General features: G+C 45.2%; 1 protein-coding gene across 1 annotated transcript in view; it reads right to left on the bottom strand.

The window, feature by feature from the left end:
• Positions 1 to 1,731: 1,731 nt before the first annotated feature.
• Positions 1,732 to 16,188, bottom strand: part of LOC123191813 (uncharacterized) — a 122,347-nt gene continuing 107,890 nt past the window's right edge. The window contains exons 2-13 of the mRNA XM_044604404.1: positions 15,577 to 15,780; positions 15,068 to 15,379; positions 14,814 to 14,932; positions 13,638 to 14,657; positions 13,164 to 13,305; positions 12,922 to 13,081; positions 12,657 to 12,820; positions 12,165 to 12,244; positions 11,314 to 11,413; positions 11,072 to 11,133; positions 10,522 to 10,678; positions 1,732 to 2,208 (exon numbers count right to left, since the gene is read on the bottom strand). Coding sequence (XP_044460339.1) covers positions 2,038 to 2,208; positions 10,522 to 10,678; positions 11,072 to 11,133; positions 11,314 to 11,413; positions 12,165 to 12,244; positions 12,657 to 12,820; positions 12,922 to 13,081; positions 13,164 to 13,305; positions 13,638 to 14,657; positions 14,814 to 14,932; positions 15,068 to 15,379; positions 15,577 to 15,780 — 2,691 coding nt within the window. The 3' untranslated portion in view covers positions 1,732 to 2,037. The remainder of the gene's footprint in view (positions 2,209 to 10,521; positions 10,679 to 11,071; positions 11,134 to 11,313; positions 11,414 to 12,164; positions 12,245 to 12,656; positions 12,821 to 12,921; positions 13,082 to 13,163; positions 13,306 to 13,637; positions 14,658 to 14,813; positions 14,933 to 15,067; positions 15,380 to 15,576; positions 15,781 to 16,188) is intronic.

The following is a 16,188-nucleotide window of genomic DNA, read 5'->3' as shown; positions in this document are numbered from 1 at the left end:
GTGAACAGATTATTTACATGCAAACACAAAGGTAATGTGAAATATTTTGTCATGTTTGAATAAGTAAAGAAAAGGAAATTATTTACATGACTAACGCGGCATTTAGCCTCTACTGTAGCACAGTGACGAACCCATTTACCCTCTACTGTAGCCTATAAATTTGTACGCATTAATCTAGCGTGTGATAAGTTAGAACGTGGCATGTCAATGGGTCATGTCGCATAGATGTGTTCATGCCTCAAGTGCTGCACATGCACAGGCCATTGCGATACAGATCGGCTCTCAGGGATCGAGCTGCAATACGTGGCGGGTTGTGTTAGCCCAGTACAGACTACGCGAGTACTTCGGCGAGGGCAGCGCGTGACGATGACAATGACGGACGAAGCAACAGACTTCCGACCGAGACTAGCAAAGCTAGCTACGTACGCCACACACGTACGTACACCGGTAGTAGACAGAAGCATCTGACGCATGTATAAAACAGCAGACTAATTGATCTTTGCTTGATCGACCCGGCTAGTTGCACACATAGGAAACGCACGCAATAGCTAGCTGATTTGATACCCTCTTTGTGTCAATTTGAGATTGCTTTTACCACACTTGCCGCGTGGTGTTGGTTTGATACCCTAAAAATGAATAAATAAATAAAGCTAGCTTGTTTGATGGCCGCACAAACGTACACATGTACACATGTATCTAACCGGACATGACACAGGTGCACTTCGTCATATTTTTTTGTTTGTTCACGTCCCTCATCTACCCTTTTCTAATGACATATTACCATGAGGGGTAAAATTGTCTTTGCACGTGCTAGTTAACATCTCTGGATGAAAAAAAGGATGAAAGTGTCATAGAAGGCACAAAATGAAGTTTGAGTGTCAAATAGGGAAGAAAACAGTTTTCTGGGCCAAAAAGGAAACTAAATTTTAAGAGTGGGCCAAATAAGGAATTCTCTCTACTTGTTCGTACAGCAGCTGGGTGGCCTGGCCAGCTAAGCTAGCAGGGGGGGGGGGGGATATGCACTTGTCACGCAGGATCTGCATGTGCCGTGCAAACCTTTTGTCCCGTCATCGGTTTGTTTCTTCCTACGACAGTGACTCGCCCAGTTTTTGAGCCACATGTGTTCATGCGCCAACCATTGAAAAATGCTAGGGTGCGACTCTTCAGACGTGAGCTTTGTGATGGTGTCTATCTGCACACGCTATTGGTTTGCTTAATACTGGCGTGGTACGCATGCATGCAGTCTGGTGGTTGTGCGTCTGTCAGGCTACGTGTTTTGTGGATTTTTCATATGCGTTCTGAAAGGGATTCCACACAGATATGTAGCTATCCAGCGGATAGCTCATCAGCCGTGATCTTAGCCTAACCCTACTTATACGCCAGCATGCTGGCATCGACATGTACGACGATGTATTTGTTCGGGCCTGATGCAATGGATGGACCATTCGTGTGCCGACTACTTCAAAGCTAGAGTAACCAATCTGTCCTGTCGCCCAGTTAGTGGTGATCTTGTTGCAATTGCTGAGAGGGCAACAAGGAGACCCCAGTAAGGTCAGGAGTCAGGATATCTAATACCAGGTACGGCATCACTATGCCTGGATGCACCGTCAGTGGCAGGAGGCCAGAGGGCAGGCAAGGACCTTCATTGTCCAAGTAAACCCACAATATTGCCAGAGTTTTCAAGTCATGTAACTTCCCCTTTTCACTGAAAATTTTGAAATGAATTTCCAATATTCTAACTTCCCAACCGGGCATTCCATTTTCAAGTATAAATGCTCCATAAATTAATCAATAACATAGCTCCAATCTCTTTAGTGAAAGGAATATACAAGAACTGCTGATCTTAACAATATGTATCTCTGAATGGAGAAGCCTCCCCCCTACGTTCTGCTTCTTTCTGCTTGCAAATGCAAACAAAGAGACCTCACAACTAGCGCACAATCACACTCACTAACTTTTGTCACGAAGGGATGCAAAAGGTGAACTAGTTCCGGAAATTGCAAGATAAATGGATGCACCTCTTTTCACATTGTCATGTCAGAAGTAGAAGCATCCCACATCCTTGGTGATTTTCAAAGAGTGATACTCATTGTAGTTCAGATACCCCCAGAAGCGAGAAAGACCAAGCTCCTCATACTTTGAAGACTTCGAATGCAAAATATACAGATCTTTGATGTTACTCTCAAACCTCGTTTTAATTGCATCCACCTGTGCAGGAAGATAGATGCTCTCAAATTTCATATTATTATGTTACCGGAAAGGACAAGTATATAATTAGCAACTGCTACATAGTGCTAGGTAAGATTTGGAGGAAATGGAAACCAACAATAGTACTGCAGCAAGTAAAGTGCATGACAACAGATATTTAGCAGATCTCAGCAACTACTGATAGAACACACCAACAAATCTATTACTGGCGGTGTAATACACCGGGGGTGGCCACATGGTGGGGAGCCCGGCAGCAGGCCCGTCTTGGGGCCCATGAAGATAGGAGAAGAACCACATGAGGGACCCTGGGGGCCCGGAGAGGCGGCAAAAAGACCACCTTGGCGAGCAAGTCAAGATGGCAGCGGCTTAGATCAGATCGATCTCCTGTAAAACCCTAGCCCCTGTCATCTATATAAGGTAGGGGCTGGGGGTAGCAAGGCCCATCTACATCCGTAGAACCACTCTCGCTAGCTTCATACTTCATCCCTCGTTGTAACCCTCGCACGATGTATCCCACTATGAATGCAAAAACAAAGCAGGACATAGGGTATTAGGCCAACTCCAACTGTCGACCCCAAACGGACGACCGTTTAGTCCGGATTTTGTCCGTTTGGGTAGGGCAATGGGGCAACATCCGGCCGTTTTCCTGGATGTGTTGGCCGTGCGCCCCTATATGCACATTGTAAAAATAGTCTCACAACCAAATAAATCAAATATTGCAAATAGTCTTACAAACAAATAGTTCCACATAAAAAAACACAATCAAATACCCAATCGAAATTGTCTTCAATAGATGGAAAGAAAATGAACCGATCATCTACTGGTTGCCAATGTGATTCCAATGTGCTCAACCAAGTCATCTTGGAGCTGCATGTGAGTATGCCAATCACGCATTTCACGATGGAATTGGACAAACTGTTCAAACGTCGCCTGTTCTTGGTGGTGCTCAGGCTCAACATTTTCACCCTGAAAATCAAACCCTTGATCATAGATGTTGTCGTCACGCTCATACTCCACGATCATGTTGTGCATGATCACACAAGCAGCCATCACCTCCCAAAGCTTCTCGGTGCTCCATGTCAGTGTAGGGTTTCGAGTGATACCCCATCGAGATTGAAGCACACCAAAAACCACACTCCACATCCTTCCTAGCACTCTCTTGCATTTGGGCAAATCTCTGTCTCTTCTCTCCTTGCGGATTGGGTATTGTCTTCACAGGAGTTGACCATTGAGGATAGATACCATCAGCTAGGTAGTATCCCTTGTTGTAATGGTGGCCATTGATCTCAAAGTTGACCTCTAGGGAGTGGCCTTCTGCAAGCCTTGCGAACACTGGAGAACGCTGAAGCACATTGATATCATTGTGAGAGCCATGCCGAAAAAAGAACGCCATATCCAAAGATCTTATGAAGCCACCGCTTCTAGTATGACAGTGGCACCTTTCACATGCCCCTTGTACTGCCCCTGCCAAGCAAATAGATAGTTCTTCCACTTCCAGTGCATACAATATATGCTCCCAAGCATGCCTGGAAAGCCCCTATCAGCATTGATCGCCAACAACCTTTCTGTATCGGCGACAGTTGGCTCTCTCAGGTACTCAGGGCCAAACACTACCACCACAGCCTTGCAGAAACTATACATTGATAGGAGACATGTGGACAAACTCATATGCACGTACTCATCCACAAGATCACCTGGAATTCCATATGCAAGCATGCGAATAGCCGCAGTGCATTTCTGGTAAGAGGAGAAACCAAGCTTGCCAAAGGCATCCTCTTTGCACTCAAAGTATGGGTCATATCCTACCACTCCCTCCCGAATACGAATGAACACATGTCTCCTCATACGGAAGCAGCGGCCGAATTGATGTGGTCTGAAGAGCGCGGTGTTCTCAAAGTAATTGGCATAGAGCAAGGCGTGACCACTCTCCCTATTGCGGTTCAAGGCCGGAGCATGACCCGGGATTGATCCCCTGAACCGAGGTCTCTGCCTAGAAATGTGGTCATTAACGACCCAAGCAACCACCACAAGCTCTTCGTCATCCAAGGACGAATCATCCGATGAACAAATGAAGTTGTGGAAAAAATACTTGTCCCCACTATCCATGGTACCTTGTGAGCAAAGTGTCGAACACCTTGCGGGCGTGGTGGAGACGCGGTCGGGAAGAGCACCTCAGGCTCCCCTCACAGTCAGCAGGCAAGGTTGGCGATGGCAGCCGGCGACTATGCAGCGCCTGCCGAAAGGTGTTAGGGTCAATGGGCGTCGCTGGCGGCTGTACCTTCCCTGGTACCAGATTCGGCGACAAAGAGCCACAAACGTCGGCAAAAACTCCTCCGAAACGCGGGCGTGGGGCGACTATGGCGAGGGGTGGTCGTGGTTTGGGCGACCAGGCTGGAAAGCGAGGAGGCGGCCGGAAAAATGTGTGGCGGCGGCGAAGGCGGGGGGAAGAGAAAAGGGGGTTGTGTCCCCGACGGGCGGGCCAGAAAGAACAAGGGCGCGCGTTTCGCCTGATGTCCGTTTCGACGTAAACACGGCCAAAATTTGGGTTGGGAATTGGTCGAAAGCGGACAAAAACGAACGTTTGTCCATTTGCTCCCGCGCGTTGGGCCACGATTTCTGTCCGTTTAGCCCCAAACGGACACGGCCGGACCATTTGGGGTCCTGCGTTGGAGTTGACCTTATTCCTCGAAGGCCCGAACCTGGGTAAACTCTCCGTGCGACCTCCAATCTGGTACTTACGGCCACGTTCCCACCCTCTGAGGGTACTGGGGGGGTTTTGCTCCATCAATTGCCGCACCAGGCACTGCCTACGCTGGTCGGAGAACGAACCCATATTGGATCATTATACGTGCCCGGCGACTTCGTGTTTGGCCAAACCTTCATCTTCGGCTCCTTCGAGCTCGAGGTTGACAATCAGGGGCTGCTTTATGACGTAACGCCTCACCCCTTCGTCGACTACAATTGTTTCAGGAACATTGAGTTCGTGTTCGACGAACACAATGACACCACATGCGTCCATGCCCCTTCATCACCACTGGCGGAAAAGGTGGCATCGATCTCAACCTATCTCAGGGCTGCTGGATCTTCACCAACCCACCAACCCGCCCAAACAATCAGCGTCAACATGATCTTCCAGGCCACAAAAACGCGTCGCGCTCAGAAGCTCATCCGACGCGTGGTCTACGCGATTGCACCAACCCCGGCGGACCTCCTAGAGTGGTCAGGCGCCACAATAGCCTCCGGCTGCACCGACCATCTGGCCTACTTTCCCCACCCTGGCAAGTTTTGCTCTGGTGGTAAATCCGGTCATCAAGGGCTTCGACCTCCCATGGGTTCTGAACTTCTAATGGACGGTGGCAGTAGCGTAAACATCATCCTCCCTGACACCCTGGCCAAGATGGGGGTAGCCCTCGATCACCGGCTTCCATGGCTTCATACCGGGTGGACAGGTGTGGCCCCTCGGACGGCTCGATCTAGAGGTCGTCTTCGGGGACGAAAAAAATTACAGATAAAAAACGATCTAGTTTGAGGTCCTCCCGTTCCAAACCGGCTATAGCGTGATCCTCGGCAGGATGGCCTACGTAAAGTTTATGGCACTGCCCACCCGCGTGTACCTCCAGCTTAAGATGTCGGGTCCCGATGGCACGATCACAATACACGACGGACCCAAGAGGGCACTCCAAACATAGGTCGTCAACATAGAGCTCGCTGAGGCAGCGTTGGCCTTAGCGGAGCTCGAGCACATCAAGAAGTCCGTCGGCACATGAACAACGCTCCCAACCAAACCCAAGACGGGGCCGGTGTTCCAGCCGGCAAAGAAAGCCAAAAAATTCCAAGTGCACCCAGAAGACCTGAAGAAATTGGTGATCATCGAAGACCTGTCAAAGGAACAGAAAGATGAACCCTGCAATTCATCCTGAGCAACTGGGACATTTTTGCTTGGAAACCCACAGATATGCCCGGGTTTCCCACAAAGATCGTACAACACAGCTTCGACGTCCGAAAGGACGCCATACCAATCAAACAAGCCCTCCACTGCTTCACCACAGAGAAACAACGAGCCATCAGCAAAGAGATTGCTCGGCTCCTAGCTGCCAGGTTCATCAGAGAAGTCGCGCACCCAGAGAGGCTTGTCTGCGTTGACTACACCGGCCTCAACAAAGCATGCTCAAAGGACCCATTCCCTTTACCCTGCATCGACCAGGTCACAGACTCGATCGCGGGCTGCGAAATTCTGTGCTACCTGGACGCCTACTCCGGCTACCGCCAAATACGCATGGAGTCCAACCAGGAGAAGACCTCCTTCATTACACCTTTCGGGGCCTTCTCCTACATTACCATGCCCTTCGAGCTCAAGAACGCCGGTGCGATGTATCAACGAACCATGCGAAAGTGTCCTCACGACCAGATCGGCGTCAACGTCGAGGTATACGTCGACAATGTAGTCATCAAGTCAAGACACGGCTCCAGCCTTCTCTCCAACCTCGAGCAGACATTCACCAACCTACGTCGCTTCAGCATGAAGCTAAACCCTGAAAAATGCGTTTTCTGGGTACCCTCGAGACAACTCCTCGGCTTCATGTCTCTCAACGAGGAATCGAGGCCAACCCAGAGAAGATACAAGCCATCGTCAACTTGAAGCCCCCAGAAAATATCTGGGAAGTCCAGAAGCTCGTCGGGTGCGTTGGAGCCCTCAGTCGGTTCATCTCCCGGCTCGGGGAGAAAGCACTTCCGCTTTACCGGCTCCTACGAAAGAATGACAAGTTCTACTGGAGCGACAAACCAAAGGCCGCATTCGTCGACCTCAGGCGTCTCCTGCAATCCAACCCGCAACTGGCCTCCCCGTTATAGACCGATCCGCTCAGCCACCACACAGGTAGTTAGTGTAGTTATGGCAGTAGAGAGAAAAGGCCGGCAGGACGCAGCGGGTTCTGCATCCTGTATACTACGTTAGCGACATTATCAAAGGATCACGTATGGCGTGTTCATGGCGGCCCGCAAGCTACGTCGCTACTACCAGGCAAATCCCATCACGGTTGTCAGTCATGCCCCGCTATCGGACATGGTTCTATGACCGTCCAAGGATTGGGGCTGGCATCGTCCTGATCTCACCTTGCGGTGATAGGATGACTACGTCCTACAGATACATTTCCCCTACTCCAACAACGGGGCAGAATACGAAGGCCTCCTCCACGAGCTTCGCATTGCGGCCTCCATGGGCATCCATCACCTCATCTACCGCGGTGACTCCAACCTCATCGTGCAACGGGTGATGAAGGCATTCGACACCAAAAGCCCAAAGATGGCCGCATACTGCGCTGTCGTCTGTGAACTGGAAGGATAATTCGATGGTACCGTACTATACCACGCCAAGCGTACTGACAACGTGGCAGTTGACAACTTGGCATGCATGGGGGCAGCCCAAAAACCAGTCCCAGCTGAGGCATTCCTGGAGGTCCTACACAAGCCATTTGTGCAGCTACGAGAAATAGCAAAAGATACTCCGACCTCTGGTGGACCAGAGCCCACGGACGCAGAAGATGAGGTTGGAGAAGGGGAACTCGCGGAAGAAACTCCCGCGGTCGCCCCGACCTGGACTCGGCCGCTCCTCGTATACTTGATATACAGGACCTACCCGAAGACAAAAACGAAGTCCGGTGCATCGTTTGCAGGTCCAAGGCATACATAGTCATCCAAGGAGAATTGTACAAGTGCAGTGTCACAGGCATCTTCCATCGTTGGGGGCTTGATATGGTCGGGCCCCTTGCCACAACGCCAGGTGGTTTCAAGTTCTAGTTACCATCGACAAATTCACAAAGTGGATAGAAGCCAAGCCCGTCACCAATGTGAAGGTTGACACAGCAATAAAATTCACCTTTGGTATAATCCACAGATTTGGAGTCCCCCATGACATCACCGATAATAGCTCCAATTTCACAGCAAACACATTCAAAGAATTATGTCGCAACCGAAGGATCCAATCGATTACTCCTCGGCTTCACACCCGCAGTCCAACAGGCAGGTGGAGTGTGCCAATTGGTTAATCATGCAAGGTCTGAAGCTCCGCCTCATTACCCCTTTGGTCCGAGCAAAGGGGAAATGGGTTTGCTCTCATCCGTCCTGTGGAGCTTACGTACAACTCCAAACAGATCAATCGGACACACCATTCTTCATGGTCTACGGGGCCGAGGCGGTACTCCCCTCCGAGATAAGAGTACGAATCCCCGCATGTCTGTGTGTACAAGGAGGCCATGGAAGAATTCAGGAAAGACGACATCGACGCCAAGGAAGAAGCTCGGCTCATTGCCCTCAAACGCACGGCCGTCTATCAGCAAAAACTACGCCAATACAATGGATGGCATGTCCGGGCGTGCGAGTTCAATGGCGGGGGCCTCATCCTCCGCCTTAAGCAGAAGTCGCGGAAGAACAAGCCCTCCTCCCCATGGGAAGAGCCTTACAACATTCACGAAGCCCTTAGCGATGGGGCTTACTACCTCCTCAACCGCAAGACAAGCCAAATCACGAAGCATCCATGCAACACCGCCCAACTATGTCTTTTTATGCATGAGTTACTTTCAGCAAGCATAGGCATTTTTATGTTTTTAGCCCCCTTGTTTCAGCTCGATCCAAAAAAACTGCTGAATAAAGGAATCATTCTATGTTCCCATAGTGATTTGCTATTTCAATTGTTAATACAACGAACACAATGGGATAGACCTAGAGGTAGAAACAAACGTATCTCTCTGCTTGCCAGGCTCAAGGGCTGTATCAGCATCGTGGACCTCCCCACAGTCCGCACAGAGGCTGCATCGTGCATTCCTTCTATTAGTTCGGACCCAGGGGCTGATTCGCACTTACCGACCTCCTAGTGCCACCAACACGGGGCTGCATCGGCGTAAGAAAAACAATTTGATAATCCTTATAAAAAAGGGCATGGCCGAGGGAAGACAGAGACTGAATAACCTCTGGTCGCATCATGCCCCGATCAAAAACAAAAGAGGCCTCAGGCAGTATAACACGCTTGATCTCCAAATAAAACTGTTAAATGACAAGAAACTGATTCAAGTATGCATCACACGAATAAGTCTGTCTATGATGGGCATCGCCCAGGCCGCAACGGACACTACATCTTTTTGAGGCTACTCAATGCCTACATCCAGGTCGCATCCAGGTCGTAGTCCGCCGCCACCATCCTGGAGGCCTCCCTCGCTTCCTCAAGAAATCGGATAAGTGACAACCCTCAGGAAACAAAGTGGCGACGACCTCCGTGGAAACATCATGGCGATAAGCCTTCAGTTGCGTAAGAATGAGCCGAGCTCCTTCAAAAGCAGCAAACTCCTGCAGCACAATCAGGCGCTCCATTCACGAGCTCAGTCAGAGGCCGCAGACGAACATCCACTCCACTGTTTCCGGGTTCCACATCAACCCTGACACACAGACAAGATCTCGGGCCATCCGCCGCAACAAAGGTGCCGCCACGTTCAACCTCTCCTCTGGTGGGGAGCCCGACAGCAGGCCCGTCTCAAGGCCCATGAAGATAGGCGAAGACCTAACCACAGGAGGGACCCTGGGAGCCAGGAGAGGTGGCAAAAGACTACCTTGGCAAGCAAGTCAAGGTGGTGGCAGCTAAGATCAGATCGATCTCCTGTAAAACCCTATCCCCTATCATCTATATAAGGTGGGGGCTGGGGGTAGCAAGGCCCATCTACTAGAACCATACTGTCGGTAGACTCATACTTCATCCCTCATTGTAACCCTCACACGAGGTATCCCACCATGAATACAAACACCCGGAGGCGCGAACCTAGGTAAACTCTTCGTGCGATCTCTGATCTGGTACTTCCGGCCACGTTCGCCACCATAAGGGTACTGACGGGTTTCTGCTCCATCAATTACCAACTGTTCACAATGTGACAGAATATCCCTTTATTGTGACCAATCTTCATCTATGGTGTTTGGTTCGGGCACAATTAACAGTTTAAGCTCCAAAAAGGAAAAGGAAAAGGAAAAAGGAAAAGGGGAAGCACCCAGTATACTACCATAACTTTGAGAGGGGTTCCGGCGTTTAGAAGTAGAATCAAACGCAATGGATTATATCAGGATTTTCGTATAGTCGACAGGGAGCTATAGACAGACCATAGATTATTTGTTCCCAAAACTATGATACACAGATCGTTCTTAGGGAGAATAATCAATGGTGGTTATCAGATCAGTAAAGATATTTTATGTGTATGCTGGAGTTGAAAGAATAAACCCAGAAGACACAATGTAATACTTCCAAACAACTTTGTGCATGTGAAATCGAGAAAATACCTGAGAGAAGTTTATAAGAGAATGCAGATTAAGCTGATTAACTGTTGATTCTGAAAGGTCATTAAGACTCTTAAAACATGACCGGAACTCCAAAGCTTGTTGAAGCATGCTTTTGATTATGGTGGCAACTGGTTTTGTCTCATTGGATAAGAAACATCTAAAAAAAACACCATGCAGTTAGAAGCAAACATATAATGTAACACAAGTAAAAATCCAATATTATAGTCAATACAGAATTAGCAAAAGAAATGTACTCAGAAAGTATAGGCACCAATTAAATGGGATAAACGAAGTTCTCTTGGCAGCTAAAAGATAATGTCAGAAGTACCGGATTTCCCTTGCTTTCTATCCTACTTGGAAGAATTAGATATTCAATTGAACAGCCAAATGTGAGTTTGTGACAGGACAAAACAGTATAGTAGTCTAATAATTATCTTTATTATGCTCATTGCAATAGATCACACTAGTTCAGGCATGAACCACAATTAAATAATCAACTATTATGTAGTAAAATGAAAACTAGTTTCATTTTTGTGGGTAAAGGCCTTACATGTGAAGTGCGTCTGTAACATAACACAAATGCACATACTCGATATCCCGCATATCTTTAACCTACACAATAGTTGAGATCAGTACATGCACAGCCACCCAGAAAAGCTCAAACCAAGTAAGATCATTATCTCAAAAGAGGTAATACGTTAATATATAATAAACTCATGATGTCTAAAAAGTATATTTTCATCCTCTTTGAATGTAAGTAACAGAACTACTATGCCAACAAATATATTATACCTGATGTTTAAGGGAATGTTGAAAACGGCGCCATGATATATCAGACAAATTGCAATGGTGGTACTGCTGTAATGTTGATAGAAAATGGTAAACTTGATGTCTGACAAAAGAAAGGATAGTTATGTCAAGAAACAGACCAATGAAATAAGGACACATAAGTCAATAGTATAGGAACAAAAGGCATTCGCATAGTAGAAGCAACTATACATGAGACCATTGAGATAATTCATTATGCTTCCGCATAAAAATGGAGGATGCTATTTTAGATAATATAGAAGTTGGTCTGTGCAATTGCAAATCAATAATTAAACCATCCGAAATGACACTATTTTTCTCAGAAGATTAAAAGGTTCAACCCTCCAGCAATGTTTTCAACAGTACAAGATGTAATTTGAATTATATCTAGCTAATTCTACTTTTTGGAATGTTGTTTCGTAGAAACAGGTCAATTTTGCAGTGACTAATGAGTGGGCAGTACAAAAAAGATAAAATTAACGATTTTGTTTTGACAATTATGGCAATTACAAATGTCATATTTATAACATGTTTAAGGAACTACTTTCCTGACCATCAACCACAATCTATTTGGCTATGGTTATCTAATACTAGAAAACCACTGAATGAATAACCAAACATGAATGCAACAGTTACTTTTATTATGACTTGGATATGCCAACATGTATTGCAGTTCGAGATATTTTTAGAATAACAAGATTTAACAACAGATCAAACATTCAAATACTCGAAACAAATCAGACAATTATGTTCTTAACACTTCAGTGGAAGTGCCAAACTGTTATGAGGAATATTTGAATGCCACAAAGCTTTGGAAAGATTTTGTATGTGCGTACCTCACTTTCATCACAGAGTTTAATTCTTTCAATATATCAGGTCTACTGTGGCCAGAGCGACTGATTAACTGTGTCAACTCCTACAATAAATTAGCATATTATAATCACATAGCAGCAAATAAGTCCCACGTCACCACAATTATGGATATTCACAATTGTTGACAGAAAAATATTCTTGTAACTTCTCTTGAAGAAAATTTAGTAAAAATCACTCGACGGTAATTTTGTATGTGAACAAAGGGCACCCCACAAACTTGTTCAGTTTCAAATAGATCCTACATCTGGGTTGGGTCTGAGAACTCTCTGTCCCCCGACTGATGCGAACTAACAATAACGACCCCTAAAATTTCTGTGTAGTGCTTGTTTATTTATTTTCTCTTGCCTAATTGCCTCCAGCTGCAGCCTTGTGGGTTTTGCAATACATGCAGATAATAGCAGAAGTTTACATGGCATGTACATTTCAATGAATTAAGACATCGATAAAGGAATCACCTTTAGAAACCGCCATACTTCAGTCAGTGATAAGACTGCAAACCTGACTTGAACAAGATAACAGAATATTTCAGCATATCTCCTAAGTGCCTCCTCTGTAATGACAATATTCACTGGCCAATCAACTTTATAACCCAGCAAGAAGTCATCCAGCATGTGGAAACCTGGCCGCCAAAACTTGGGCCGTTAATAATTCAAGAAACAAACCTTCAGTTCTGAAGCCCAAAAACTGTAGCCAAGGACAATCTAAAGATCAAATTATTACCATGTTCAGAGGCTGCCACAGAAGTGACTGGCTGTTCTTTCATGTATATAAACAGTTTTTCCTTATAAGGATCGGTATCACATGAAGACCTCTGCAAGGCCAAGTCAAGAAGCCCTTGGATCTCTGCTCTTTTCTGCTCAGACTTAACAGAGAACCATTTCTGCATGGGGGGAAGTCAGACTTAACAGATTTGTGCATATAAACATAGGTGCATGGCGTACAGGCTAAATGGATAAAATTACCTTATGATAAATGGAAACAATAAAAGATTCTGCCCAGTCAGCTAGTTCCATGAAATGGTACCGTCGTAGTGCTAGTAGATGTCCACAAAGATCAAAACCCTCCTCAAGCAACTTCATTGTGAAGCTGCTAACATATTTATATCTTTTATTACAATTAAGGAATAATATGTAGAAAGAAAAATACTGGCCAACAACTTTAGTGGTTTATAAGCTTTAGAATCATAGCCTGGATCAGATTTATTTTTTCACCAACAAGATGGTTTTTTACTTGTAAAAGCAGTTGATGAACCTAATACATGACAGATGGACTAAATTAGACAAAGAAAAGGCATTTAAAAGACAGTACATCACAAATTAGCGTTCGTGAAATAGTCTCTGATGTTATGCTGATAGTAATAGTAGAATGAAAAAGAGGCATTATGATCAATCTGACATTATGAACTGCACTGTACAAGCATATACAATTAAGGATACTGAAGCAGAATTTCTTGTATAATGCACTTGTCAATAGCTATATCAAGTGGCATATCAGATGCTGAACTACTATCTCCAGCTATCTTTTCTGTTGATTTAGCAGTATATTCTAACAATTTCTCCCATAATGCTCCCCCGCAGACATTTTTTGGAAGATTATCACTTGCTTCTGTTTCTCCTGATGAAGCAAGGTATCCCTGACTCCCTGTCTTAGCTTGAAGAAGCTCACTGGAACAATCAGGCTGTTTAGAAATCTGAGCAGTGGAATGTACAACCTTTGTAGCTCCGGCTTCAGACTCCACAAGGGGCGTGCTTCTTTCACAGTATACTTCACATGGATTCGTGACCGACTCAAAAGCAAAGCTTTTAAGTGCTTGATTTTTCCATTTTCCTCGCAAGTCACTCTCCATATGATGACCAGCCGCATTCTTCAGAATGGGATTGGTGCTGAGATTGTAAGGAATGCTAGAATTGCAAGACTTCTCTGTGTGTGATGGATAAACTACATCATCATGTGATACTTGCTCCACTGCACTTTCATTGTTAGTATACAGAAACTCATCAACTAAACACATTTTTCCAGGGGAACTATTAAATGTGTTCTTTGGAAATTTGCCAAATGGCCAAAATTTACTATACTGGTAATCCAGTTCTAGAGCATCAGGCATCACATTATGTTCCACATTCTGCGAGTGCATGGGAACGTTGCTGCAACCCAAATCAACATTTCTATGGTGCTCATCATTAGGGCTTGCAGAGTTTGTCCCGTTGTGATGAGAACTAGTTTGATATGAAAGCACATTTTGGGTTTCTGAGGAGCATTTTGCTTCACCTGTACTTGTATAGTACAATGAAAACCTGGAACTAGACAAATTACCACAAGTGATGCCACTCTCAACCTCAATTTCATCCATAGAACTATAAGAAGAAGAGCATTCTGAAGATTCCAGTGGATCTAGTTTATCTGAAGATTCTTGCGATGTTGAATAAGCATCATTGTCTTTTTCATCTGCAGACATACTGTGAGAAAGGACAGATCAGACTAATCTGTTGCGGTGAAGACTTATGATGTACACTGCCCGCATGAGTAAAAAAAGAGTATGCACAATAAAATACAGAAGAAGTGAATGAAAGTGGCAGATTTAACATTGCTACAAAGGTAGATCCAGGACGTACATATCACAAATTGGTAGAGCATGGGTGCCGCCATACAATAGCTCCACATCTGAAACTGATGTGTCTAGAGGGCTTTTACTTTTATGCAGGGAGTTTGACGGAGGACCAAAAGGAATTATCTGAAACATAACTTCATGTCATAAAGTGTGACTTAAAAGCATAGTTGACCCAGTGTATTAGTACTGTTGCTTTGGCAAGGGTGAAAAACAGACAAGTAGTTAATTCTGGAACTAAAAGTAGAGTGCTAACCAGACCTCAATATTTAAGAAAAAATGATGGAGCTTCTCTAGCATTGACTTGTACATAGCGTCTCTCTGACATATTACTGCTTCAGCCTTGCTTTTTGAGAAAGTAAATGAATTCACTGAGCACTCAATTGGCGTACCAAACCATGGGAGAATTTCCTCCAGAAGGATAGTTTTACTAGTGTCATAATTATCTCCTCCAGTAGAACAAAGATTGCATGACTTTACAACCTTCATGAGCACTTGAAGCTGCTGCCCAGTGCGTAAAAGAGGATTGCATATATCTTTCAGAAAACATGGAACAGATACATGATTACTTCCCTGTTGACAGCGATACATGATAAAAACTTAATTAGATCTACTGGAAAAGGAGTAACATTTTCATGGTTCAAATGCATGGATTATGTGAAGAGTGGATCATATATCTGAATTTCTGATGTTGAGAATAAATTAGGTCAATAATGACCGTTTAGGCATTTTTCCTTGAAGCTTCACAAAGACAACAAGTGATGTCTTACCTTGAAGGGCAATGCAGTGAAATCACCTAGTGGGCCCAACGAACCTCCTTGAATCTGGTTGTTCTCGGTTTGTGTTATGAGAAATTCTTCATAAGGGTCATCAACACTAGCTCGGTAAATCCATAACTTAATGAAGTTACAGTATGGCTCACAGGAACGAATGAAGAGATATTTCAAAAGAGCATAGTGAACTGGATCAGCATCCTACAATTGAAGGCAAATCATTTGACATTTCAAAACATTTGTCATATGTAGAACGTGAACAGAAGGACATGTCCAAACAGAAACTTTCAGTACAGTAGCACAAATTTATGCCATCAGATAAAGAAAAACTAGCATGATCTTGTGGTAGCTGGTAATCTACAAAACTGTGGCGTTGATTGCCATGTTACAAAGAAATGTCAAAGAAATTAACCCATCCCAGCAGAGACCAAGTAAGCAACTGCGTAAACATATAAAGCATAAGAGAAATAAGATGCTCGGCTACGTAGAATATGAAACTAAACATAGCCCAGGGCTCATAGCACCATACAAACAAGAGAGTGAATGTATTGTCGATATAGAACAGAGAATATCAACAACAAAATGAAGCGGTAAGTTCCACAATTTTAT

Source organism: Triticum aestivum, chromosome 2A (genome assembly GCF_018294505.1).
Source record: "Triticum aestivum cultivar Chinese Spring chromosome 2A, IWGSC CS RefSeq v2.1, whole genome shotgun sequence".
NCBI classification, from domain to species: domain Eukaryota; kingdom Viridiplantae; phylum Streptophyta; class Magnoliopsida; order Poales; family Poaceae; genus Triticum; species Triticum aestivum.
Note: the sequence above shows the minus strand (reverse complement) of the source record. Positions and strands in the feature narration are given on the sequence as shown.